The sequence below is a fragment of the Notothenia coriiceps genome, unplaced genomic scaffold, assembly GCF_000735185.1.
Source record: "Notothenia coriiceps isolate Sejong01 unplaced genomic scaffold, NC01 NC01_scaffold00005564, whole genome shotgun sequence".
In the NCBI taxonomy this organism is placed as follows: Eukaryota; Metazoa; Chordata; class Actinopteri; order Perciformes; family Nototheniidae; genus Notothenia; species Notothenia coriiceps.
In genome coordinates this window covers 50,993-74,391 of record NW_011338265.1, presented here as the reverse complement: position 1 = coordinate 74,391, position 23,399 = coordinate 50,993, and the positions used below count along the sequence as shown (strand labels likewise).

The 23,399-nt window shown below is 43.3% G+C and overlaps 1 protein-coding gene across 1 annotated transcript; it reads right to left on the bottom strand.

The window, feature by feature from the left end:
• Window positions 1-6,615: 6,615 nt before the first annotated feature.
• Window positions 6,616-23,176, bottom strand: ptch2 (patched 2). Its single transcript, XM_010768355.1, has 19 exons — window positions 23,088-23,176; window positions 21,124-21,232; window positions 20,933-21,019; window positions 20,674-20,795; window positions 19,565-19,712; window positions 18,372-18,503; window positions 18,106-18,261; window positions 17,893-17,985; window positions 17,636-17,761; window positions 16,462-16,846; window positions 15,824-16,348; window positions 15,135-15,277; window positions 14,819-14,999; window positions 14,440-14,720; window positions 12,884-13,021; window positions 12,255-12,397; window positions 9,107-9,506; window positions 8,463-9,003; window positions 6,616-8,262 (listed from the first exon to the last, which is right to left on the bottom strand). Exons 1-19 carry the CDS (start codon window positions 23,174-23,176, stop codon window positions 8,228-8,230), a joined length of 3,834 nt encoding a protein of 1,277 aa, XP_010766657.1. The 3' UTR covers window positions 6,616-8,227.
• Between the last annotated feature and the right edge of the window lie 223 nt (window positions 23,177-23,399).

Here is a 23,399-nt window from a genome sequence, read left to right as displayed (position 1 = left end):
TCATCTTATCAAGTAAGTTTTGTCTGATATTCGGGGCCCAAAAGTCTTATTTTGTTATATTAAGAGAGAAACAAAGCTGCCAGTTTTGCAAAATGAGCCCTCACACAGGAAAAATATATTCATGTTGAGGAATTAAATCTTAGGGTCTTCTCCAAAAAGGTTGTGAACCCCTGACTAATTTAGCCTGAATATAACGTACATTGATGACAAAAACATTTCAGCTGCATTTATTCAAGCAAAACTGCTTTACTCTTTATAAATAATTAGCTGTTTCTTAAGAAAGCAGCCACAGCCTTTATTTTGAGACATTGGAAGATCAGTATTCAGTATGAACAAAAGAGCTAAACTGGCATTAAAAAAAGCCTTTAAAAAGTCAAACTTTATGAACAAAAACGACAGAAATAAACCACAGCGCTGGCCACACTGTGAGTTCTGAAGTGCGGTTAAAAAACACCACAGAAAACATTGGATTATCCTCAAAGCCACCCTCATTAAAAATAAAAGATTGAAAATAGAAATCTTGCAAATTACCACTTAACGCTCACTATCAGTCTGGTGTTGTGTATCAAATGTGTTGTGATTTACTTTATAAAGAGGAAGAACCCATACTCTAATAAGCTACCCTCACTGAAGTGCTGGTTTTATTGTCTGTGCTCCCCAAATGTGTTAATGTCATTGTTTGCCTTTCCCATTGCATAGACAATTATTTGGCAGACCCTGTGACAAACGATATTGAAAAACCACACAAATGCATGGTGTCAATTATAGTTTATCCTCTGGTTTGCCTAACTTGCTTTCGACTCAGGCTCTGCCTTATTGCTCCCCAGCCTGCCCCAGTCCTCCTCTTCTCCCTCCTCTCCTCTTCACCACATGAAATGGCTGCCTGTGCCAGCCTAGCGCTGCCGCTGAGCCTTCATTAGCTTTTACTACCCCACTTGGATGTGTTTAGCTTTGCTCTCTTTCTTTGCCTCTATGTGTGTCTGACTGTGTGTGTGTGTCTCACCCTCTGTATGTGTCTGTGTCTGCATATGTTTAATTACCAACCCCCGCCCTCCCTTTGGAGTACCCCTCAATGCCATGCCACCATATCATTACACTGTGGCTACAATTTAAGCTTCAGTCACACACACTCAGACACACACACACACACACACACACACACACACACACACACACACACACACACACACACACACACACACACACACACACACACACACACAGCGGATGGATTACAAACACATTTGTTATGTTGGAGAGCGTTTTCAATAAATATTGATCTCGTTCTTCCTCTGTTTCTGCAAGAGATGATTAGAAGAACTCGGTCGGAGCAACAATCTTGTGCAGTTTGCAATCACAGCAGGAAAACATATAAATACAGGCAGCGGCAGAGAAACTCAACTCTCAAAGGTGATTTCCATTTGACAGAAAGGCCAGTGATGCAGGAAGTAATTAGATATTTTGCTTGAGTAAAATTGGCAATGGTGTAAACATACTTTGCTAAAAACAAAAGTCCTGCATTCAAAATATATAAGCATCACAATATGGACTATTCCAAGTACCAAAATGAAAAGTATGTTCAACGGCCCATTTAAGAATAATGTGTCTTATTGGATTAAAACTGTTGATGCAATTATGGAAAAAGCCTTAACGGTGCTATTCTCTACTATATATACTGTGAGTTAACTTGTGATATCATGGTTGTCGATTAAGTTAGAAACATCAGTGCAAAATATTTTGTTGTATGTAATGTTTAGTAGTCATTTGTGCTAGATAGGTGCGGCTTTGAGCAGAAGATATCCATATATGGAACAGGCCATTTTGAGAGATTTCTTAGCCTGTTTGCTTTTTGTGGTTCAAGAAAATCATAAACAGAAAGGAAAATCATATTTCGTTGTCAAGCTTTTCTGAGACGATAAAATTGCTTCACCAATTATTTGTGTTTTCTAAAAAAAAATGTATCTTTCACAAAATGTTGAATTATTGCTTTAATTTTATGTGACAGGCCTCATTTGGTCATAAGTCAACCCAACACATTAAAAACAAAGTAGGACACATGTATACACATGACATGGAGTCTTTACCTTTAATGAAATGTGACGTAACAACCAAATTTGAGCTATTAAACTAATTATTTTCCAAGGGTAAGTTAAGAGAGAGAATTTTTAAGTGCTAAGACACTTTAGATCACCTGGGGGGTTTGAAAGTTAATTAAAATTCCAGTTTTAAAACCAACTTCTGGATTAATGTGGCTTTAGGTCTCACACAAAGCAGCCGGGGGAAATATCTCAGTTCTTGAGCAGTGTTGCTGCTAAAAAAAACATTCATATCTCTTTTTTAGTTATCCCTGTATAGAGGCTAAGGAGAGAGTTATTCTATTGAAACAAAGCATTGCTTTGGATGTGGAGAGAAACAATCCCCAGTCCCCGGATTTGTGTGGTATGTCACCCTGAAGTCTACTTTCTCAGTGGCTTTACAGCTAATTCCCCCATTCTTCTCTGCTGCGCTTAGTGCAAAAGTACAAACACATACACCACCCCCTGCCTCACACAGACACGCATGCCAGTGCATGTTTTTGCACACACACACACACACACACACACACACACACACACACACACACACACACACACACACACACACACACACACACACACACACACACTTTTCTTTACTAATCAGCCCTATTGAATTCCAGCAACAATGGGCGCTCATCCTCGGGCCACCCAAGCAGTGCACACACTCACACACACACATGCATACACACCAACACCAGCATCACCAGATCACGAGTTCACTCTTTGTTCCTTCATTGTGTTTTCCTCTCCTCCATTGATCTCACCTTCACACAGGTCAGGAGTTGGCACTGGGAGATCGTGTTATCTGGACTATCAGCTGCTATCTTGGCCCACACACAGAAAGGAGAGAGCTCCATGTACCACGTTAACATCTTACATTACTGTGTAGAAGCACACAATTAATGCTAAGTCGTATGTTCATGATTCCAAGCCATAATGCATAGACTAAGATATTCTATTATTGTTATTTTCAAATGACTTTGCAGGTGTATTGTATATTTGTTAAACTTTTTTATTTGACTTTGCCTCTGTTGTTCATCCTACTTTCCCTCTTGAAAAACGTGTCAGATTTTGTGTACATCTCTGTCAAAAAATTATTTGAATTCAACCAATTTTTCCAGTTCTTTGATCCAAACTATAAAACCTAAAAAGTATCTAAACATGGGGACAGCAGTTTAAATATATTTATCTACTATTATTTTGTATTGATTATTTAATTATCAAGCACTTTAAAATATAATATGGTGTTTTATTTTACCAAATCCTTTCACATGAGGGTCAGAATGAGTACAAACCCCCCAGGAGCTGGTTAGAGTGATGTCAGACTTCTGGTTAAAGCATGGTCTCTCCGTATTCATTGCACCATGCTGTTGTCCCCACCCTGAATATCCTCTTCATAACCCAAGAAAAAAGAAAAGTTCAGGTCAACGCCATAAAACTGTAAAGCTATCTCTTGTTTCTTATCTGATATACCTCTATAGGCTACAAGGCATAGTGCCTGCGGGAAACTCAAATAGACCAGAGTTTTCTATGTGTGTGTCTCTGTAAATCTATTGAAACCAGTCTGTGTCGTCACATTTGTTTCCGATTATTTCATTAATTTATTCTCTGGCATTTAGAAGAAAATGAATGGGTACTTTACATTGTTTATGTCTTGCCTTAGTGTACCCTTAAATTAAAATGTTTTAGTGTTGCAACCACATAAAACAAATAAGTATTTTGATTCTGAAGATATGTTACAATGAGTTACTGATTAGCAAAACACCCCAGAATAATATTGCCCTTTGTGGGTGAAAATACATGTTTTCTCTCTGTGCTCTCCTAGGTTTCTTACATTCTCCTCTGCTACTTTTGAAAAAACCTTGTTCAAAGTGAACAATATTCTGAACATTAAATGACCTTCTCTGCCTCCACCCGTAACTAGAGAGCGTGTTTCCATTTTCTTGTGACTGGGCTCTGACATTAAATACAATATGTTCTCCCAGGCTGACAGCAATTAGGGGGCAAACTTTTTTAATATTGAATCTCGTCAGCATGTTTACTCCTGTATGAACATTGTGTTGTACTGTGAGCTTTCATGTGTGTGTGAGTGTGTATGAGGTTTGGTTTTAGCGGTGGACGTGCATGACAGTAACTTCAAAAGGCTGAGGTATCAGATTCAGACATGGGCTGCTTTGCTTGGGCTGACAAACGAGGAGCTGTTGTGTGCGAAGCGAAGGAATTTACAGCATCTACCTTTCATCTACACAGGTGGGCCTGTGTGTGTGTGTGTGTGTGTGTGTGTGTGTGTGTGTGTGTGTGTTTGTGCGTGCGTGCGTGCGTGTTTGTGTGTATGAGGCGGCAAGGGTGGGTATGTGTGTTTGCCTTTGAGTATGTAGTTTGTTTTGTGTTTGAGTTTTTAAGAATGTGTACTGCACATAAGCATAGTAGTGATTTGTGTGTGAATGTCTGTGTGTGTGTGTGTGTGTGTGTGTGTGTGTGTGTGTGTGTGTGTGTGTGTGTGTGTGTGTGTGTGTGTGTGTGTGTGTGTCTGCATTCACAATGGCGGAGATTTAGACAGACGAGTCACAACAATGTTCCAGGAAGCCAGTGATCCCAGACATTTTCCAGGTGGTTCAACGCTCAGTTCAGTGGTTCTCTGAGTTAATTAGTTGTTCATCAAGTGGAGACATTTTAAACTCTACTGTAAAGAAATATATATTGCCAAATGTTGTCATCTATCAATATAATATGAAATCTGATCAAACAAGCAGGAATGTGACAGTAAAGTGTGTAAGGTTCATACACAATATGAGGGATTATTTCCTAACCCAGGTTTGTGGGTTTTTCAGTGGGTGTCAGGTGACTGACAGGAAGCAGAGCGTTGCTCAATATGAACACCCTCACCTCAGGCACAAAGAAAGAATAAAGCACAACTTAAACCTATGAAATTCTATCGTGTAGTGAGTTATCTATTAGTTGTTAAACAGTTGTTATCAGGATATGTCTGAGGCAATATTCAAGTAACTAATTTTTCACATTACACAAACAAGTAAACAATTGACTTCTTAGGGTACTATAACAATCCCGACTTTGTGTCACTTAGTCCCCTGACTGCACTTAACATAAAACAGACTAAATGAAGACTCTGATAACAATCGTTGGATGTTTCATTGTTTTTCATAACCCGGAAAATGAAAGTGCCAGACACACATGACAAATCTGGTAGACATACGACCAATAGTAGGGTTAAAATATAAATAGGAAGTGTACCCTGATGGTGGACTTAGAGGAAATGCCAATAAGGGGCCATAAAAGACAACCAACAGCTGACATCGTATGCCTGAGGGTGGCGGTAGATGAAAGTTGAAAGAGTGTCCAAAATGTAATAGGTGAATTTTTGTATAGAAATCTCTATATTCAATTTGTAGATATAACTAATAAGTTGTCAAGGGAAAATATGTTACCAAAATCTCACACACACATCTCTGCATGTATAATCAGTTGTCACTGCTCTTGAAAAAATATGTCAATGTCACTGATGCTGCTTGTTGAAAATAAGACGTTCATTAAGATCAAGTTTGGTAATTAGACAAGGAGTTCGGATTCATTGTGGATCAAGGTTTTACTGTATTTTCAGGCAGAGACTTGTTGAAACTGAAGCAACTCATGAGTTTCCTTTCAATTATGGCTGAATAACCCAGGCATTGCACACCAACTTTACAAGGTAATGAGTTAAATACGACTGAGTCGCAGTATCATATTTCAAAAACGGTTGATTCATCCAGGGATTCATACAATCAATACAGATTGGAGTAAGGTACTTACACTATACATTTAGTTGACTTTTGTGAACTTTCTTGGACTAGGTTATCAGCATTTTTTTTTTTTTTAATTAATTTCACTTCAATAGGATGCCCCGTTTATAGTCACATGCATATGCTTTGATGTAGCCTGTATAACCTCTCTTTGATGGAGTTTATAACATTAATTGTTTCAATGAGAATTAGGCCTTAACTAACTGTTTTTATGATACATGGATACATTTTTGATAACGGTCCTGACCCCTGAGCTCTTTGCAGGGTCACAGATAATCACACACAAACACATTCAAAATGACAAGCAACGACCACAGAATCACTTTTTTCATTCAATTTATTTTGTTAGTTAAATTTCTATAGCAGGTGAGGGAACATAACGGTCACATAAGGGTTTTTTCTTGAGCATAGTTTTCAGAAGTCACAGTGTTTTAGACATGGACAAGAACATTTAAAAAAAAACTGACAATGAAGAAGGAAGGGCCAAGAGGAAACTTAAAAACAAGGTGTTACAGTGACACAATCCTACACACCTTCTCCTTCATGATCCTCCAACTGCCCCCTTTGCTCCACCAAAAAAAAGGCCTCTGCTCTAAAGTGTTGTCAACCCCTCCCTCCCACAACCCCCCATCCCAAAATGCAAACAAAACAAAACAAAGCAACAAAACAAAAAAGAACTCAGCAACAAATAGATATATTTATATATAATATATATTCACTCTTTAAAAATAGAACTTCAGTCTAGATACTAACATCTGTACAAACTACAAAAATAAAATTTTAATATAAATAATTTATATGGCATGACATTAACATTTTTTCTTGAAATAAACTACAAACCAATGCAGGAGCTTCCCCCTCGACCCCCCTCCCTTTTACACTCCTCACCGCTGTATGACAACACCTGCTGGCGGTCTATGGTCTGATAAACTGTGAATGGTGCTTTGCTCATTCTGTTTAATTATTCATAACTGCACAGTAGCTACTTAACTTTTCTTTCATATGTACAAAAGAAACCAAAGCTGCCACTTAAAAGAAAAAATGATATTAAAAAATAGATCCGCAAGTTTTTCCCTGCAATTTAACCTGGCAGTGATGAGACCAATATTGAACAACAATAACAACAACGAAAACGTTGTAAAGCGTAAAAATTACATGAGAGTCCTAAGAAGGAATTGTATTGTGTAATATTATGAGGTTTGAATTAGCATAAGAGTGAGAAATTAGAAAGTGAGCAGGTTGGAGCATTATAAAGACTAAACCAGTTTACATAATATTTGCAACAACATGAACGTGTTACAACCCTAAGGCAGCCAGCAAAGAAAAAAGAAGAAAATTATTATTATTACAAAATAAAATCACTCCCTTTCATTCGATTTTTTATAATTCCCTTTCAAAGTAATATCAGTAGGTGAACAATTGTCAAACACAAAGTGACAAATGTGAACTTCACCCACTGTAGAGCTTACAAAAACTGCTGAAGAAAATAAAATCTTATCACAGCTCCTTCAAGTAGTTTAAAACTGCAGAGGATGTTGGGACACCCAGAAAAAGATTTGACATTAAAATAGACTTAGGTGTGACACTGCCAGATAGATGGACAGATGACGGTCGACTACTGCTTCTTGACAAACATTCTGTGTCTGGACGAGACAAAACACATTAACACCAAAGCGAGAGGACATAATACTGAGCGCTGATTGCTGTGATAATAAGAAAAACGGGACAAATTGAAGGCACGACGGTTACTACTGAAAACAGTAGGTGCTGTCGAATTCTCTGCTTTTAGACAAAGAAGATCTATAATTGAAATACAACAGAGAGTGTGTCAGATACAGAACATCTCACAGTAAAATACTGTTTATAATATACTGAATTAAACCAGAGGGGGAAGAGGGGGTACTGCATTTTTTTTAAGGCAAATCACTTACAATTATTTTGAAGTGTAGCAGCAAAAAAGGAAAAAAAAGAATATCTTAATAACATCTGACTTTTTGTGGACACTTTTTACATATAGCACATTTTATTCTATACACTGTGGGGCGAAAAGAAAATCAACCGCTCCACGAAAAAAATAATCTTTTACATCTGAACTTTTACACAAGAGTATACCCAAGTTATACAGTACTCTTTTAAATAGCTTCCTTCTTTTTTAGTATTAAAATATATACTCATAGATTTATATAATTCTTAAAACGTCCTTTTTTTCTTAATATGTCCATGAAATAAATCCTCTCCTTTGTGTAAGAATTCTATGTACAGTTGAGAGTTCAAGACGTGACGCGATGCCAGGCGTCAAGGTGCTCAGGGGCAGCAGCCAGAGACTCGGAGACAGAAGGCTTGTGAGAGAGTCTAGCAATCTTTAGTTACCTGGATCCTCAACCCACCTAGAGCAGAAAAACACAGAGGAGAGAAAAAGGTTAGATATTGCTAAACGGCATTCAAGCGCAGAAAATAGATACTGGAAATCGTATTGAAAAAGCTAAATGTAATTCTTGATTTGTTTTACGGTTATGGTCAGTTTCTATATGCATGTTTAGAGGATTATAATACCACTAAATGTAAGATTGACTGGTTACTAGCTCACCTTGTGTCTTGCCGAGTTTATGCTCTGTCTGGCTCTGTGTTGCTTCCAAGTCCTGGAGCTCTAAAGAGTCTCTTTTACATGAAGAAAAGTTTGTTTTGTCACCACGAGTCCTCTTAGCAGCCTCAAAATAGTCCGACTCACTGTCCGTTTCAAAACCTTCATGCATGTAGCCTTGGTAAGCCGCCCCCGGCAAGGTAGGGTGCACAGCCACTGTCACCGAAGCTGTGGCTGTTACCATGGTAACAGGTCCCCCCATGGAGACTTGTTGCATCGGCAGGGCGGAGCTGCTATTAGTATAGCTTGGCCCTTTAGTCCTGTTTGGCTGAGGCCCTCTGCCGTTCTGCAGCCTGGGGCCGCTTTGACAAGTCCTCCCATGTAAGTGAGGTCTCTCGCTTGGTAAGTGTTGTGCCGAGAGTCTCTGGAGGCCCGGCTGCTTGTTTCCATCCCAGCATGTAACCTGGGATCCATTGTGGGAAGATTCATTTAGCGGTTCGATCCTTCCACCAGTTCCTGCTGCATTTTCTCTGAACGGCTTCACCACCTACAACAAATAAAATGTCATCGTTAACTTCTAGAAGAACACATGAATTTGAAGAACAGACAGGAAGTGGTTTCTATCTTATATGTGTGGACATGCAGCGTACCGTAAGTTTGGGGAAGCTTGGGTTCTTGCTGGCTTCCAGCAGTATGTGAGATGTTGCAGTTGGAAGGCCGGATTCTATGTACGCACTCCGATCACAGTACTTGTAATCCTCCTCCCCGATCCCTGAGGTGGTGGTCATCTCCGAGTAATACTCCGAGTCTGAACACTCTGAAAAAGCCTGTTGACGAGACACCCGCGGGTTGTGGTGGCCGGTGTAGTATCCATGGTGGGTCATCGGTGGAGGCAGTGGGGGTTCAGGGGAAGGCACCGGCAGGCGGCTGGCATTATCAACCAGGGTGACCTCAGACGGGGGTCCCATCAAGGACAAGAGGACCGGCAGAAGAACCAAGCCGTTCAGCATCCCCAAAAGAGTGAGGATGGCCAACACAGCAAAGAAATACCTGAAGAACGAAGAGAAAAGGGACGTTAGTTTGAACATGAGCCTAAAGGAGACACAGTTAGTGGCAGAATTAAATAGTTTCCTATATTCAATCTCTCTTGGGACACACAGTCACAGTCACACAGGCCCACAATCCTTTCATTCTTATTTTCCTTTGCATGGTTTTTAGGGATCTGGCCAAAGTTCAGATGGATTTAGTGTCAGAAAAACTCATGAAAATGTTGACAACACTTAACGTTTGACGTAGATTTTAATTTTATGCATTTTAGTGCGACAAGGAAATACCACAGTTACCAGATGTTTTATATGGACACACTAACACATATGCACATCTCTAAACTCACACACAGTTGGCACATGAGGAAGGGAAGTAGCTCAGGGGAAGAAGTCAGGGAAAGCCCAGTGTTTGTGTATCAAAGGCAGGGGGGCAAATCTGATTCCCACTCAGTCCAACTAAAACATGCTTTGATGCCTCTACTGCGGCCGCTACAAGACTTGTCTCTCTCTGTTTTTCAGTGAGTGTGTGCGTTTCTTTGCGTGTGCGTGCATCTCAGTGGAGCTTTGAGGAGGCCAGGGGTGGAGGCAGGCCACAAGAAAGAGCTCCCCAAGAAAATTAGAGAGGACTCCACTTAAACACTAACAGAAAGCAGAAAGAGAGAGAGACAGTAAGATGCTAACCACCAGCCAGACTTAAAGAGGTAAAAGAAAAAAGGAGGAATAAAATGATTGTTGGAACGAAGGGGGAAAAAAGCCAACAAAGACGGGGATAATAGCTGTGTGGTGTTCTGGAAACAAGCTACTCTATCCCTGAATGGACTTCCACAATTATTATTACTACTACTTCACTTGGCAAAGGTCACTCTTCAGGAAAAAGTTGAAGGTTTGCATGTTGGGTGGGATTTCACAATTTCCTTATTCGCACCAATTTCAGCCCCCAACTCTCTCTGAAATATTTTCTTCTTTAACCTCTGTTCTTGTTTTTTTTTCCTTTACAAGAAGCAAAACACATGTCATCTTAACCACTTTTGACAAAACACTTCAGGGGGATATTTTCATTTTCTTGCTGTCTGCCCAACCCATGACTGCCTTTCAACCACACACAGATATTTTATCTGAACGCTTTATTGAATCAAAGCACAGATGCTGAAAACAAAAATAGGTTGTCACCATTTTACGGCACAGCCTTTGCCTCAACTTGCTTTATTCCAAAACAACAGTTTTACAGAGTGAAACAAAACAAAAAAAGAGAAGAGAAAGACAGAAAGAAAGAAAGTGAGACGTTTGTGGGACCTCCAACAGTGTCTCGCTGTTAGGAATTCTGTTGTTTATATAAACTGTAATCTTTTCCATTCGTTGTCAGGGCCTGGGGAGCTGCGTGTGTATGAGAAGGAGATCGTAAGTGTTTACATGTCTGTACATATGTGCATTTCTTTTTGCGCGTGTGTGTGTGTGTGTGCACTCATATGTGGTCCGCATGTGTGTGCATGAGAGAGAGAGGACTGAGCACAGCTATGCTTGCTGTTTATTCAGTGCATTACAAGGCCAGGGGATGTTTACAGCGGTATATTTATGCTGCTCCCCAGCTAGCCAGCTCTGGCTTGCCCCATTCACCCGACCACAGCTACAGCTAAACAAGACCTCCAACCGAGATAGTAGACCCTTCTGTCTCTCTTTCTCACCCCTTCCTCTGAAAAGGATCTCTCACAGATGCATGGCAGAAAAGAAGAAAACAAAGTGCTGAAAACGGTTCCCTCTGACTTTCTTATTCCCAGTCCTACTTCATATTTACTCTAAATGTTTCCCTATTTACACCTCTTTATCTTTTCAATCCAAAACCGTGGAGGATTTGTTCTTCTTCCCACCCACCAGGACCTTGTATTCTTTAAAGGAAGCCACCCTCAAAGTATTTCTCCTCCTTTCCATGCTTCTGTCTCTGCAGAAAATCTGGGCTTTTTATGTCATGGAGGCCTGTTGCAGTCTGTGAGCTCAAGGCTGTGGTTTCGGGTTTGGGCCTAGACCACATTCAGCTGAAAAACATTGAGCTATTTGCCTTTTTTCCACTCTGACCATGAAACAGTGGTAGAAAACACACAAAAGCACACACTATGTGCACGCAGACACACACACACACACTGAGGAGAGTGATGTCTGTTGGTGGGCTTCAGACCATCTGACTGCCTGACCGGTTCAAATTTAGCTCCAATTTTTATTACGGCACCCAACGTGGAGGGACAGAATGCCAAACGGATGATAGGAATTTTTACAGATTCCCCCTTGTATGTGTGTGTGTGAAAGAAACGCAGTGAAAGAGAGGGAGAGAGGGAAAGACATCACCCAGTGGGTAGCAGAACACTTCCATGTTTACGAGCAGCTGCTTATACACACCCTTGATGTTTTCCCCATTTGTTGTGCTGTGAGGTTGAGGAGACGGGTGTGTGTGCTCAGAGTGACAGAACCAGGTGCATATTTGTTACTCTGTGTGTGTGTGAATGTGTGTGTGCATAAATAGGGGTATAACATTTCCACCTGCATGCAACCCTGACCCCCCACTAAGCTTCCTCCCAAAGTAATGATGGACAACTGGCTCCTTACAAATACAAGCACACACACACACACACACACACACAAACACTAGTGGCGCAAAACCAAAACATTAAAAGGTAACAAATGGGCTGTAGAGGCTGTGTGAGTTAGCAGCGTCACTCATAAGAAAACACACACACAGATGCAGACACACACTGCTTCTCACCTCATGATGAAGTCAAACTCTGACCCTGCCAGCATGAGAATGCCCAGCAGCGTGGAGATCGCTCCGTCGACCACCGGAGCAAACATGTGCTCCAGAGCCACTGCCGAGCGCTTGTTTCTGTTGCCAATCGCTGTCAGGAAGCCCTGCGGCGGAGGGGAGAAGAAATGAGTTGGAAATCTTGCCGATCACACAAAAGTAGTGCTTGCGGCGAGGCTTGGCATTCCTGCAATTTGGTTTTGTTGGGGATTACTACACTACACTACAAGACAGTACACTATGCTTGAAAGCTGCCAGCATGAACCAGGAAGCCAAATGTTTCCTCGTAAATCTTTAATCACACTTAGTTTACCTTTTTTGACTTTCCATTTCAGGCATTAAGTCACAGGACACTTAACAACAACTTAAATGTTTGCAATGCAGCTTATTGCTTTCTATAAAGTGGTAATTATAAATCCTTGTTTCAAGAAAAATACATTCAATAATAGTACATTTTCAATTATGTGGCCACACCTCAGTCTGTAGTAGGTATTTAACATTAAGACCAAAGCATCAGGTTTCAAGTAAAGTATGGTGTTTAATTACAGTTAACCCCTATGTGTGCTCTTGCTCTGTGCTGGGTGTTCACCTACCAGTGCAATGTGTACGGTAAACTCCACTCCGATGCCCACCGAGGCGATCAGGATGACTACAGGGATGGCGCTCAGCTTGATGCCAATTAGACCCATGATGCCAAACAGCTCCACTGTCATCATAGCTAAGATAAACACCTGAAACGAAAACATGGAAACAAAGTGTTATAAACTAAATCATTTTCAGCTGCCAGTATTTGAGAAGCATAGGATGATGAGGAAACAAGCAGTAAAACCAAAATAAAAGCATGTGAACAATAAAAGCAAATATGCCTCTCCTAAGTGACTGAATTCAGCCCTTTTGCCTCTTCACCCCACACAATCTTTGACCCTGTGCTCAGGGTCTCAACCACATGGCATCAAATTACCCGGCCCGAGGCTAATACCTTCCCCTCCTCCCTCCCCCTTTCCTTCTCAGAGGTGGTTGAAATGATTGACAGCGCCTGAGACAACAGAGTGTGTGCACTACCAGAGCCGTAGATACATCTGTCTGTGTTTGTGAGGAACAAATGACCTTGTTTTTTGTTATTGTTTCCGATATTTTAATGAAACATCTTGCAGTGTAATGCCTTGTTTTGGCTGACTCATAATCTTAATAGTAAACTTGCAAAGTTACTGTAAACCGCAACACAAACAACAACAACAACAACAACAACAACAACAACAACAACAAGTCCTAGAGAACAAGGAGGAGAAATCTGTTCCCGGCCAAAAGGAGCTTTTGATCCCAGCGGGGGCTTCGAGTTCGGGCATGGTTAAATTGGAAATGATAGAAGCTGTTTTTACTGCTCGACCACAGACAGGGTGAAACCTTCGTAGGCAGGCTGATGCTTGGAAACCGTACGTGCATGTACCGTGCCTCTCCCTCTCTGTCTGAGGAGACTGTGTTATGTTGCTGTCTCAATCAGTGCTGCTAGGGACCACTACCTAAATTGAACACATTCCAACTGAAACTGGCACTGTTGTTGAGCTATACTTCAGCCCCCCCAATGTTCAGGGATATGTGGATCTGTGTATGTGTGGGCCCTTAAGGACCACCAGTCCCACCAGCTTGTGTGTGAAATGTTTTCCAACTGCTGAACACTTAGACTGTCTCTTTCCCTCTTTCTCACACACACACACACACACACACACACACACACACACACACACACACACACACACACTCCTGATGGATGGGTTGAGCAGGCCAAGGTCGCAACTGGGCAGATCTGTCCTGTCCTTAAGTCTCTCCCTCTCCCCCTGACAAAAGCAGTAAGGGAGTTGGAGGTATAGGCTTCAGGAGGGCAAAGCCTTTCTTGCTCCTTTGCATTTCCTTTTCTATGGCCGGCCCAGCCTACATTAGAATGACAAAGGTCCCCGTGTGTGTGTGTGTGTGTACTGGCCCTCCGCAGAGAAAAAGGGGCCCCCTAGACAGCGTTATTGAGCTGTGCTGAGAAGGGGTGAGAAAAAAGTGAGAGGAGGAAGGGGCTAATGATGTTGTTGAGGTAGCATGAGTGGAAGGATGAGGAGAAGTTATGATGAAGAGTTGTACAGAAAACTGATTGCTTGCTTACAATGATGCCGGCAGTCCAGGGGTTGAGCAGGAGCATTGCACAGACCAGGAAGGTGCAGGCCAGAACCACGCTGATGGCCAGCAGGAACCAGTGTCTGAGGCCAATGTACTGCTCCCAGAACAGGAATGGGTATCCGTTAGGGTAGTTTAACACGCCTTTGCGGCTAAATTCGTCGCAGATGGACCGCACGCTCTCGATGGCCTCCACAAAATCGCTGGCCTGGCGAAGTCCGTTTAGGTAAAAGGGGAACTGAGCAAACTCCAGGGGCTCTGCAGCTGGGACTGAAGAGAAGATGAAGATAAAAGTCAGACTTAGTATGATTTACTATTTAGAATGTATCTACTTTTGCCAAAATAAATGGTTGAAATAGGATACTTACTGCGTAGATTCTCTCCTGTGGTGTCATACTTGTCGTGAATCCACTCACGAGGATGGGGGTAGAAGTTGGCCTGGGAGGCTGCGTAGCCCAGAGGATCATTACTGACCCAGACTGTGAGGTAAATGTAGAACACCTCTGCAGGGATCAAACCCTCTGCATCCACCAGCCGACGAGCAGTCAGCTAGAGAAAGGAAATTCAGAAATACTGAATTAATGGACATTCTTGAATTGCGTTGTAGTCCAAATGACAGCTGATAATGTATTGGTTCACTAAGCCACACAAGTGGATTCCTTTTTAGAGCTCTCGCAGACATACCTGGCTGTAGTTGAAAGGCTCTTTCTTGGAGCCGGTCTGGATGAGAAGCTTGTACGCCAGCGCTCCGTCCTCTGTGCCGTTACGATAGCTGTCAGAGGTAATCCTGCCTGCGAGCCAGTCAGCATCAAAAGCAGACTGAAGACCTACGTGTGAGGTAAGACATGCAGAAAAGAAGAGAAAAAAATGAGTGTGGTGGTCATTTATAAATATTGAGTCTTTCATTATCATGAAATTATAGCAGACTTCCATTTATCTCTCTAGTGGCTGTGGTGTTGAACATGTAAAATATCAAGTTTCCTTTTCATCTGTTTTTTTTTCCATCTGGCGGGGATTGCACAGTTTAGTTAGCACTTCCTCCTGACTGGGCCTATGTAGCCTGAGGACACACACCCACACACGCATGCAAAGATAACCTACGACCCCAACCCCTCTACTTGCACCACCCCTGAGCCCAGGTGGACGAGGGTAAACAGCAGGGTTGAACTTTCATTCACCCCTTCGCACATTTTCACCTCTGTGAACACACGCACTCATTCACGCCTGTTTTGAGTAAAGAGAGCGCACCTGAAAAAACCGGTTGCACCCTTTACCAGATCCCGACATCATTATCAAAAACTCTCAGGGGAACAGAGAACCTTATTGCCTGACTGACTCAAAAGATAATAATATTACTGAGCTTGTATTCCTACCTCTGAGCCAGTCCTGGAAGTAGTGCAGCCACATGCGGGGCAGTTTGCTGTCGCTGTCTCTGACCACATATTTCACAGAGTTGAAGGCGTTGTGCAGCTGAATCAGCAGCCTCTGTGACCGGGCGTAATCAAATCCATCCATAGTGACCAGGTACATGTTGTAGAAGGAGAAATACTTGAACTGGGCGTCGATGAAGTCATACTCCTTGGTGTCACGTGGCACAATGTCAGTTAGGTAGAGGCCGTCATGCACCATGGTGGTCCCGTACAGGCTGAGACCCAGGAGGCCCAGAAAGAGAACCACCACGATGGCTTTGCTTTTAGGCTTGAGGAGCAGAGGGGCATATTTATCTCTGGCGAAGCTGGAAAGGTTCCAGTGCATGAAAGGGAGTGGGACGCACTCCTTTCCCGATTTGGAATCCTCCACCTGGGCTAGGAGGTCCCGTGTGGAGCTGGAGGTAGGGGTGAAGAGTTGGGAGCCATAGGGGTCTGGCACTGAGGTGGTGGTGGGGGAAGGTGTGACGGCTAGAGGAAGGAAATACAGTTAGGAAATTAGAGCTTGTGATTCATTACTAGTTTCAGAGACTGCTTCATACAAAATAAAATAGTTGCCTGGATGTAAATATAGCTCTATATACCTTGAGGATGGGACGTGGGGCATACGATGACGGAGGGCGGGCTGGTGGAGATCTGTGAGGTAGGTGGTAAGATTGTGACAATATGCTGTCCTGCTGCGTCACACTGCGTGAACGCCTGCACCGTGGTGGTGATTTGAGTGCTGGTGGTGATTGTGGATCCCGCCGAGTACTGGTGCGTGTGCGTCGTTGCCGTGGTAGGCGTGGGCGGCTGCTCAGCGTCCGACAGCTCGTGAGGAGACAGGTGGATGACGCGGTCAGAGCAGGGGCTGTACAGGCAGCAGAGGACATCTAATCGCTTGTCCTCGCGTCGGTGGAGGTCCAAACTCAGGATGGCAGGGAAGATGAGCAGCACCATGGCGAAGTTAAACACGACCACAATGGCTGCCTAAGGAGGGAAACAAAAAAAGAGAAAAAACAGAGTGAGAAAAGCCAGAGAACAGTATGTGAAATCACAGACACCACAACCCAGCTGGGGAGAGTCAGGGCTCCTTCTTCTTCTTTTTTTTTTCTTTCTTGTATCTCAGACCACAGCCCAGAGAGTAAAGAAAAGCCTAACTCTAAATCACCAGCCAGGAATACTAAGCGAGCCAGAAGGGGAGAAGAAGAGAGGGAGAAGAAAGAAAAGGGCGCCAGAATGAAATAACTACTAGAGAGAGTGAGAGAAATGAGCGGGAGGGAATATATATGTTGCGAGTCTGAGCGAAACCATCACCCTTCACCACCAACGCCACTGCCTCCCCTCTCACCCCAGCCCCTGAAGCTGACATTCTAACTGGCTTTGGTTTCCAGTATGTGTGTGTGCGTGTATTTTTGAGCTTGCTCGTGTGTTTCAGACCACCCACAGTTAGTCACAGATCAGAGCAAAGCGCCTTGACGGGCCAGTGATATACTGTTCCACTCCTCCCTCCTTCTCTCTCTTTCTGTTCATCACTCTCTTTGCTCTGATTATTCAACATTTTAAACGTGCACGCACACACACACTCGAAAAATGTTGGCCCTGTAGGTGCAGCAGTAGTAAAACCAGGAACAAAGGCTGTCCTTGCTCTGAATGAATGTCACCTCTCTTAAGTTATCTCTTTCATTTTCAAAGGAGACTTTGGCCTCTTGGTGTGTGATTGTGTACATGTGTTTATGTCTGTGTGCATGCGTGTGGGGGTGTGTGTGCAAGACATACCTGCAAAGAGAATGCTCGCAAGGCCGGAATGGGTACGAGAGCAGCCATAAAGAATGCGATCATGTTGTTGATGGAAGTCAGGGCCACGCTGGTGCCGGTGCGACGCAAACAGTCTCCTGTCCGTTCCTTTAAAACAAAAAAAAGAGTGTTAAGAGGGTATGGGAGGAGAGGAGAGGAGGGGATATGAGAGGAGAGGAAAGGAGGGGATATGAGAGGAGAGGAGAGGAAAATAGAAGAGAATAGAGTCTTATAATTACCTTAAAGGGGATGTTAGTTCCAGCCACTGTGAAGGAATGAGCCAACAGAAACATGTCATCCACACCAATTCCAAGGGCCAGGAAGGGAAGCACCTTTGATGGGAAAGAGCCAGAATGAACAATGAACATCAAAATATGGCCTTAAAATCACAGAAAAGAGGACAACAGGAAGGTATCACTTCATTAAAGTATTGCATGTCCTTTGTGTTGTACCTGTGTAGTGGCAGCATTGAAGGAGAGGCCAAGCAGTGAGCAGAGACCCAGTCCTGCGGCCACTGACAGAGCCACCAACAGCACCCCGGCCAGCCCCACTGCACCCTGGGACTTGGAACAATCCCACCTTAGCATGGTCACACAGGCATAGGCGAGCTAGAGAGGAGAAATCCATATTAAATATTGGTTATTTCCCAGTGAAGTTGAACTTTTTTCATTCATTTACGAGCCAAAATGTATTGATATAAATCAGTTATAATGCTCACCATGAGGAGGTATCCTCCGGCCACCCTGATGACGCTGACATCGGAGAATGATTTCATGATGTCGTTGAGGGTGGTGGTGGAGAAACCTTGGATGGACTGGCTGGAGTTGGATGGGATACTCTGGTGGACCACCTGAATAAAAACATTACTCATCAATTGTCAAGATAATTAAAGTACTGGAGGAGCAGATCTGCTAACTGAACTTATTTTCACATGAAAACACACTTCCTCCCTTTGACCAATGCTTCCCCAGGCCTCTCCTACAGCCCCATATTTCAGGGTCTACGAACAGAAAAAGCCCCCTTTTCCTTTGAAATGTGCATGTGTGTGAAAGTGAGTCTGTGTGTGTGTTTTTACATGTGCTAGCATGTGTGTGAGTGCGTGTGTATGTATGACAACTGAGGAGTAATGAGCACAGATGCCAGAGGTTGTGAGGTCAAAGGTGAAAGGGATGGGATCACATGGCTCGGGAGGCTACTCTCTCTCCACTCTGTGCCACAAATGGACCAATGGCCTCCAAAAGCCATTAACCTGTTCCCATTTAGTAATCATTTGCAATCTCAAATAGGTTTGTTTTTGTTGTTTTATGTGTCAGGAGGAGGTGTCGTGTCTCTGTGAGTTTACGTTTGAGTTTGTGACCCCTCCTCCCATATGTCCCTCACTCTCCTCCCCCCCTCACCGTGGTGGGTGTCAGCTATCACAGCAACAGCTTGTTCCTATAACTAGGGCTCTGACAGAGAGAAATGGTTGGCCTACCACACACACACACACACACACACACACACACACACACACACACACACACACACACACACACACACACACTCTCTCGTCGTCGTACGACGACGTCGTCGTCGCGTCGCACACACACGCACACACACACACACACACACACACACACACACACACACACACACACACACACACACACACACACACACACACACACACACACACACACACACACACACACACACACACACACACACACACACACACACACACACGGGTCTGCCCTGCAATTGGCTTTACAAGGTAGTTGAAGACTGATGGAATTCAGACACTGCAAAAAAAGTCCCACACAGTGTTTGTGTTTGAGTGAGTGTTCACTAAAGCACTAAAGCAAAACATACTGCGTTTTTTTTCTGTGTGAGCATTTGAATAAACTTGTAATGTGTGATGTATGTTCGCACCTCCACAAACTTCCTCTGCCAGGACTCCAGGATGGCGGTGGCCTTATCTTCATTCCAGTTTATGTCGTGGATCTCGTAGTCGTCTTTAAAGTGCTCGTACAGCTGCTTAGAACTCATCAACAGGAACATGGTTTGGAGAGCCTCCGCACTGCAAAACAAAAAAATACAGATGTTCGTTTAGGATACCTCAGAGATGTCTGGCTCTTTTTGCAACCATGGTTTATTGTGTGTTGAGTTGAGTTGGAACCCTCCTCCACTGCATCATCCATCTCACGAATATCACATTAAAGTATTCCAGTCAGACTGTATAGATGTTCTTGGTATGCCTTTGCTTAACCTACACACTGGAACATGTCTTTCTGTGAATGGTTTAGGGCAGGTGCCTTTTTCTTCTAGGATCTCTCCTCCTGCCTGTCTGTCTGTCTTTCTGCCAATGTAAGCAGGTGTTATCTAGTCTGCATGTCTGCTGGTCTCTCGGCTGCAATCCCAGATGTCCTCAGGTTTTCCTGGCACACAAGCAGCGAGTAGCAGCACTGCTGCTAAAAATGTGAAAGAAATTACCATAAATCACATCTAAGAGTAAGTAAGTGTGGCTCTTGCAGATGGGACTGGAATCCTCTTTCATTCAAGTCTCTGCCGGGCCTGTGTGGGTCATGATCTGGGCTTCAACCCAACGCTGTGAATCTATTTATATACCGGCCATGCTTTTAAATCCAGTTGTAGTCAATAGAAAAACACTAAAACTAAAGGAAGAAAAAACCTGGAGATAGTCATCTTAAAATCTTAAAAGGTTGTTTTCCCCTCCTTCTATATATTTTTCTTTTGATACCTACACAAGAAATGTGTAACAGTGTGGGGGGCCTATCCTGGAAAGGGGTCATACAGGAAACCGATGCCTCTCGGTACCAGGCATTCCTAGCATATGTCTGTTGGGTTATTAGGGGTTACACAGATTCCAGAGGCACGGCGGCTCACAAGTTGACGGGCTTCCTGCCCCCCCCCCCTCCCCCTTCTTTTACTATCACATCCTCCAATAAGACAAGAGTAAACTTGAGACATATTCTATAAAACTCCCCAGAATCTGAAGTGTGTGATCTTTCTCTACACACCTCAGCAGAATATCCTGGCTGCTCTTGACCCGACCTCCCAGGATCAGCTCCTCCTGCCAGTGCATGAACTTCCGGCTGAAACCATGGCAACCACCCTGGAGACGCCCGGCAATGTCAGGACTCTGAATGGACGAGCAGCAGAGGAACAGAAAGAAAAACACAAATCAATAAGTTTTTTTTTTTTGCAGTTGTGAGCGCAACCTTCATCCACTTACAATCTTTATACAATTTACATTATGATTGAAATGTGTGAGTTTACCTCTCCTAGCTCCTTGTTGGGCGCACTGAGAGGGCAGTCAGGGTCGGAGGGGTCTAAACACGGCCTGTTCATGTAGGCATGTCCCACCTAAGAGATAAACAATGTTAAAAACGTCTCAGTATACGGGGAAAACGTATGCAAATAAGCACTTTGTTCATTCAGTAAATCTGTCAGTCTGCATTGTTTCCTACCTGTGCTTTGTCCAACATCTCCTTAAATCCTTCCAGTCGAGTGAACTGACTCAGCTCCTCCATCAGCTTGACAGGATCTAGATTCATCCACTGGATATCTGGCATGCCCCTGGAGAGCAAAGACGCATATAATATGAGCATCAACCCAGACATATTTGACAATAACTTGAAGAAATAACTGTAAAATAACTTTTATCACTTTATGCCTGCAAGGATACATGGCTTTGCTTTCCTGCAAATCTTCACTGTGAGCAGAAAAACTTTAATTCTTTCATTTCAGTTTAATTCTCTCTCCCTGGGCCGGGCTATGCAGGAGGCTAGCTGCAGATACAGGATAAAATAGCGTTTATTATCCTGTTTCACGCTGCCACAATGCCCAGGGAAAAGGCACGATGGCTGCCTGCTCGCTTCCATTCCTCAATGTCCTGCACTGAGTCATAACGATTACCTCTGACTCCCAAACATCTTGATAAGGAGGGAGGGAAGGGGAACGTTTGGGAGGATGGAGGGGAGGGATATAGGTGAGGAATGAGACGAGAAGCAAAGGGGGAAATCTCACACTTGTCTGTCTCTTCTGAGCATCACCTGTACCACTATCCCTCTTCGTTTTGAGGGGAAAAAAATCATAATTTGCTCTCTAGGAAAGTCTATGAATCTACCATAAACAAGCTTTTAGCTTTAACAGTATTCTTGCTGAAGGAACAAATATACATCTAGATTGTTTTACATGCATTGACCAATAAGTTAGCATGAATATAAAGCTAGATATCCTGCTTCCCCCCCCCTTATTTATCTTTTAGAATATTATTCGCTTTTACTCAACAAAAGAAATAATATCCTACATTATTGGCAAGATGTTTTGATTCAGAGCAGATAAACACTTATGATTGACATGTTCTGCAGTCCAACAATGTAAGAAAGAAGAGGGACAGAAAGAGATGGAAATAAAAGAATCCCAAAGTATCCCAATCTCCCTCCAATGGCTCATGAAGAGAGCTCTTCTCCTATTCCCACATACCAGGGTCTCTTTTGCTGCTGCTCGCAAAGACAAACTCCTTTATCAGCTAGTTTTTGCTTGAGTGAACCAGGCCTGGGCCCTTTTGTTTTTTCATAGATTGCTGCTCTTTGTTCTCCACAGGTTTTTTCACTCTCTCTCTCTCTCTCTCTCTCTCTCTCTCTCTCTCTCTCTCCCAATCTGCCTCTCTCCCTCTTCCCCTTTCTCTCTCTCCATCTCCCTCTTTTTTTTGTTGCATTTAAAACCAGAGCTGAAGTGAAGCGGAAGCTGAGGGGGACACGGGCCTCAGTGACCACCACAAGTATCCTTCAGCTCCGCATGAGAAATCTGCAAATAAATCTATTAATAAATAACAACAGATGCTGAACACAGTGTGTGATTTACAGGAACACTTGGAAGATGTGTGCATCATCAAAGACCCTCTCTGGGGCCAACTGTGAGATGCTAAGGATGGGAAACTTGTTTGTTTCTGTATGTGCTGGCTTGTCATGCAACATACCGCTGTCAGCTCAACTCTGAAATCTAAACAAATAATCTGTTTGCAAAGAAACATCTGCTATGATCTAAACTATATTTTATAAACTGGGGACTCAATTGAAATATCACTCGGACGAGAAAAAAAAGCTCTCTTTCAGTGACTCAATTTCTCAAGAGAACTTAGTGCTGAAAAAGAAGCAGAAGGAAAAAAAAATCAGCAAATGCCCAAATACGCCCAGACCTCACTGTTAACCGTCTTGCAGCCTCTCTCTGTCTTTCTCGAGGGACTTGAGGCTTGAATACTGCCCATTTTATTTGTTGGACAACTTGGGAGCTGGGAGCCCGGGGCATTACCATGAGAATGCCGAGTGTTAGCCGTGAGCTGACAAAGCCGGCCCCCCTCCCTCCTCCGGGGCCCCTGCACTGATGGACACTCACTCGTAAACTGAAAGAATGCTTACCATTGTCTGACCCAAAGGGCTCCCCTGCCACCACCACCACCACAGCCGCCTCCCCGCCCTCCGTCCTACCGACCCACCACCCAGTTGCTGCTGCAGCCATCTCCTCTCTCCATCCCTCCCTCGCTGCATTTCTCCCTCACTTTCTCTCTTTGAATTTCTCTGTCAGNTCCTGGAGTGGCCTAGCCAGTCTCCAGATCTCAACCTCATAGAAAATCTTTGGAGGGAGTTGAAAGTCCGTGTTGCCCAGCGACAGCCCCAAAACATCACTGCTGTGATGTTTTGGGGCTGTCGCTGGGCAACACGGACTTTCAACTCCCTCCAAA

Coding starts and splice junctions, on each gene's coding strand:
- ptch2 (XM_010768355.1), bottom strand. CDS start 23,176: ATGGCTGCAGCAGCAACTGGGTGGTGGGTCGGTAGGACGGAGGGCGGG. Junction 20,796..20,932: donor CCAACAAGGAGCTAGGAGAG/GTAAACTCACAC, acceptor TCGTCCATTCAG/AGTCCTGACATTGCCGGGCG. Junction 19,713..20,673: donor AGCCAGGATATTCTGCTGAG/GTGTGTAGAGAA, acceptor TTTGTTTTGCAG/TGCGGAGGCTCTCCAAACCA.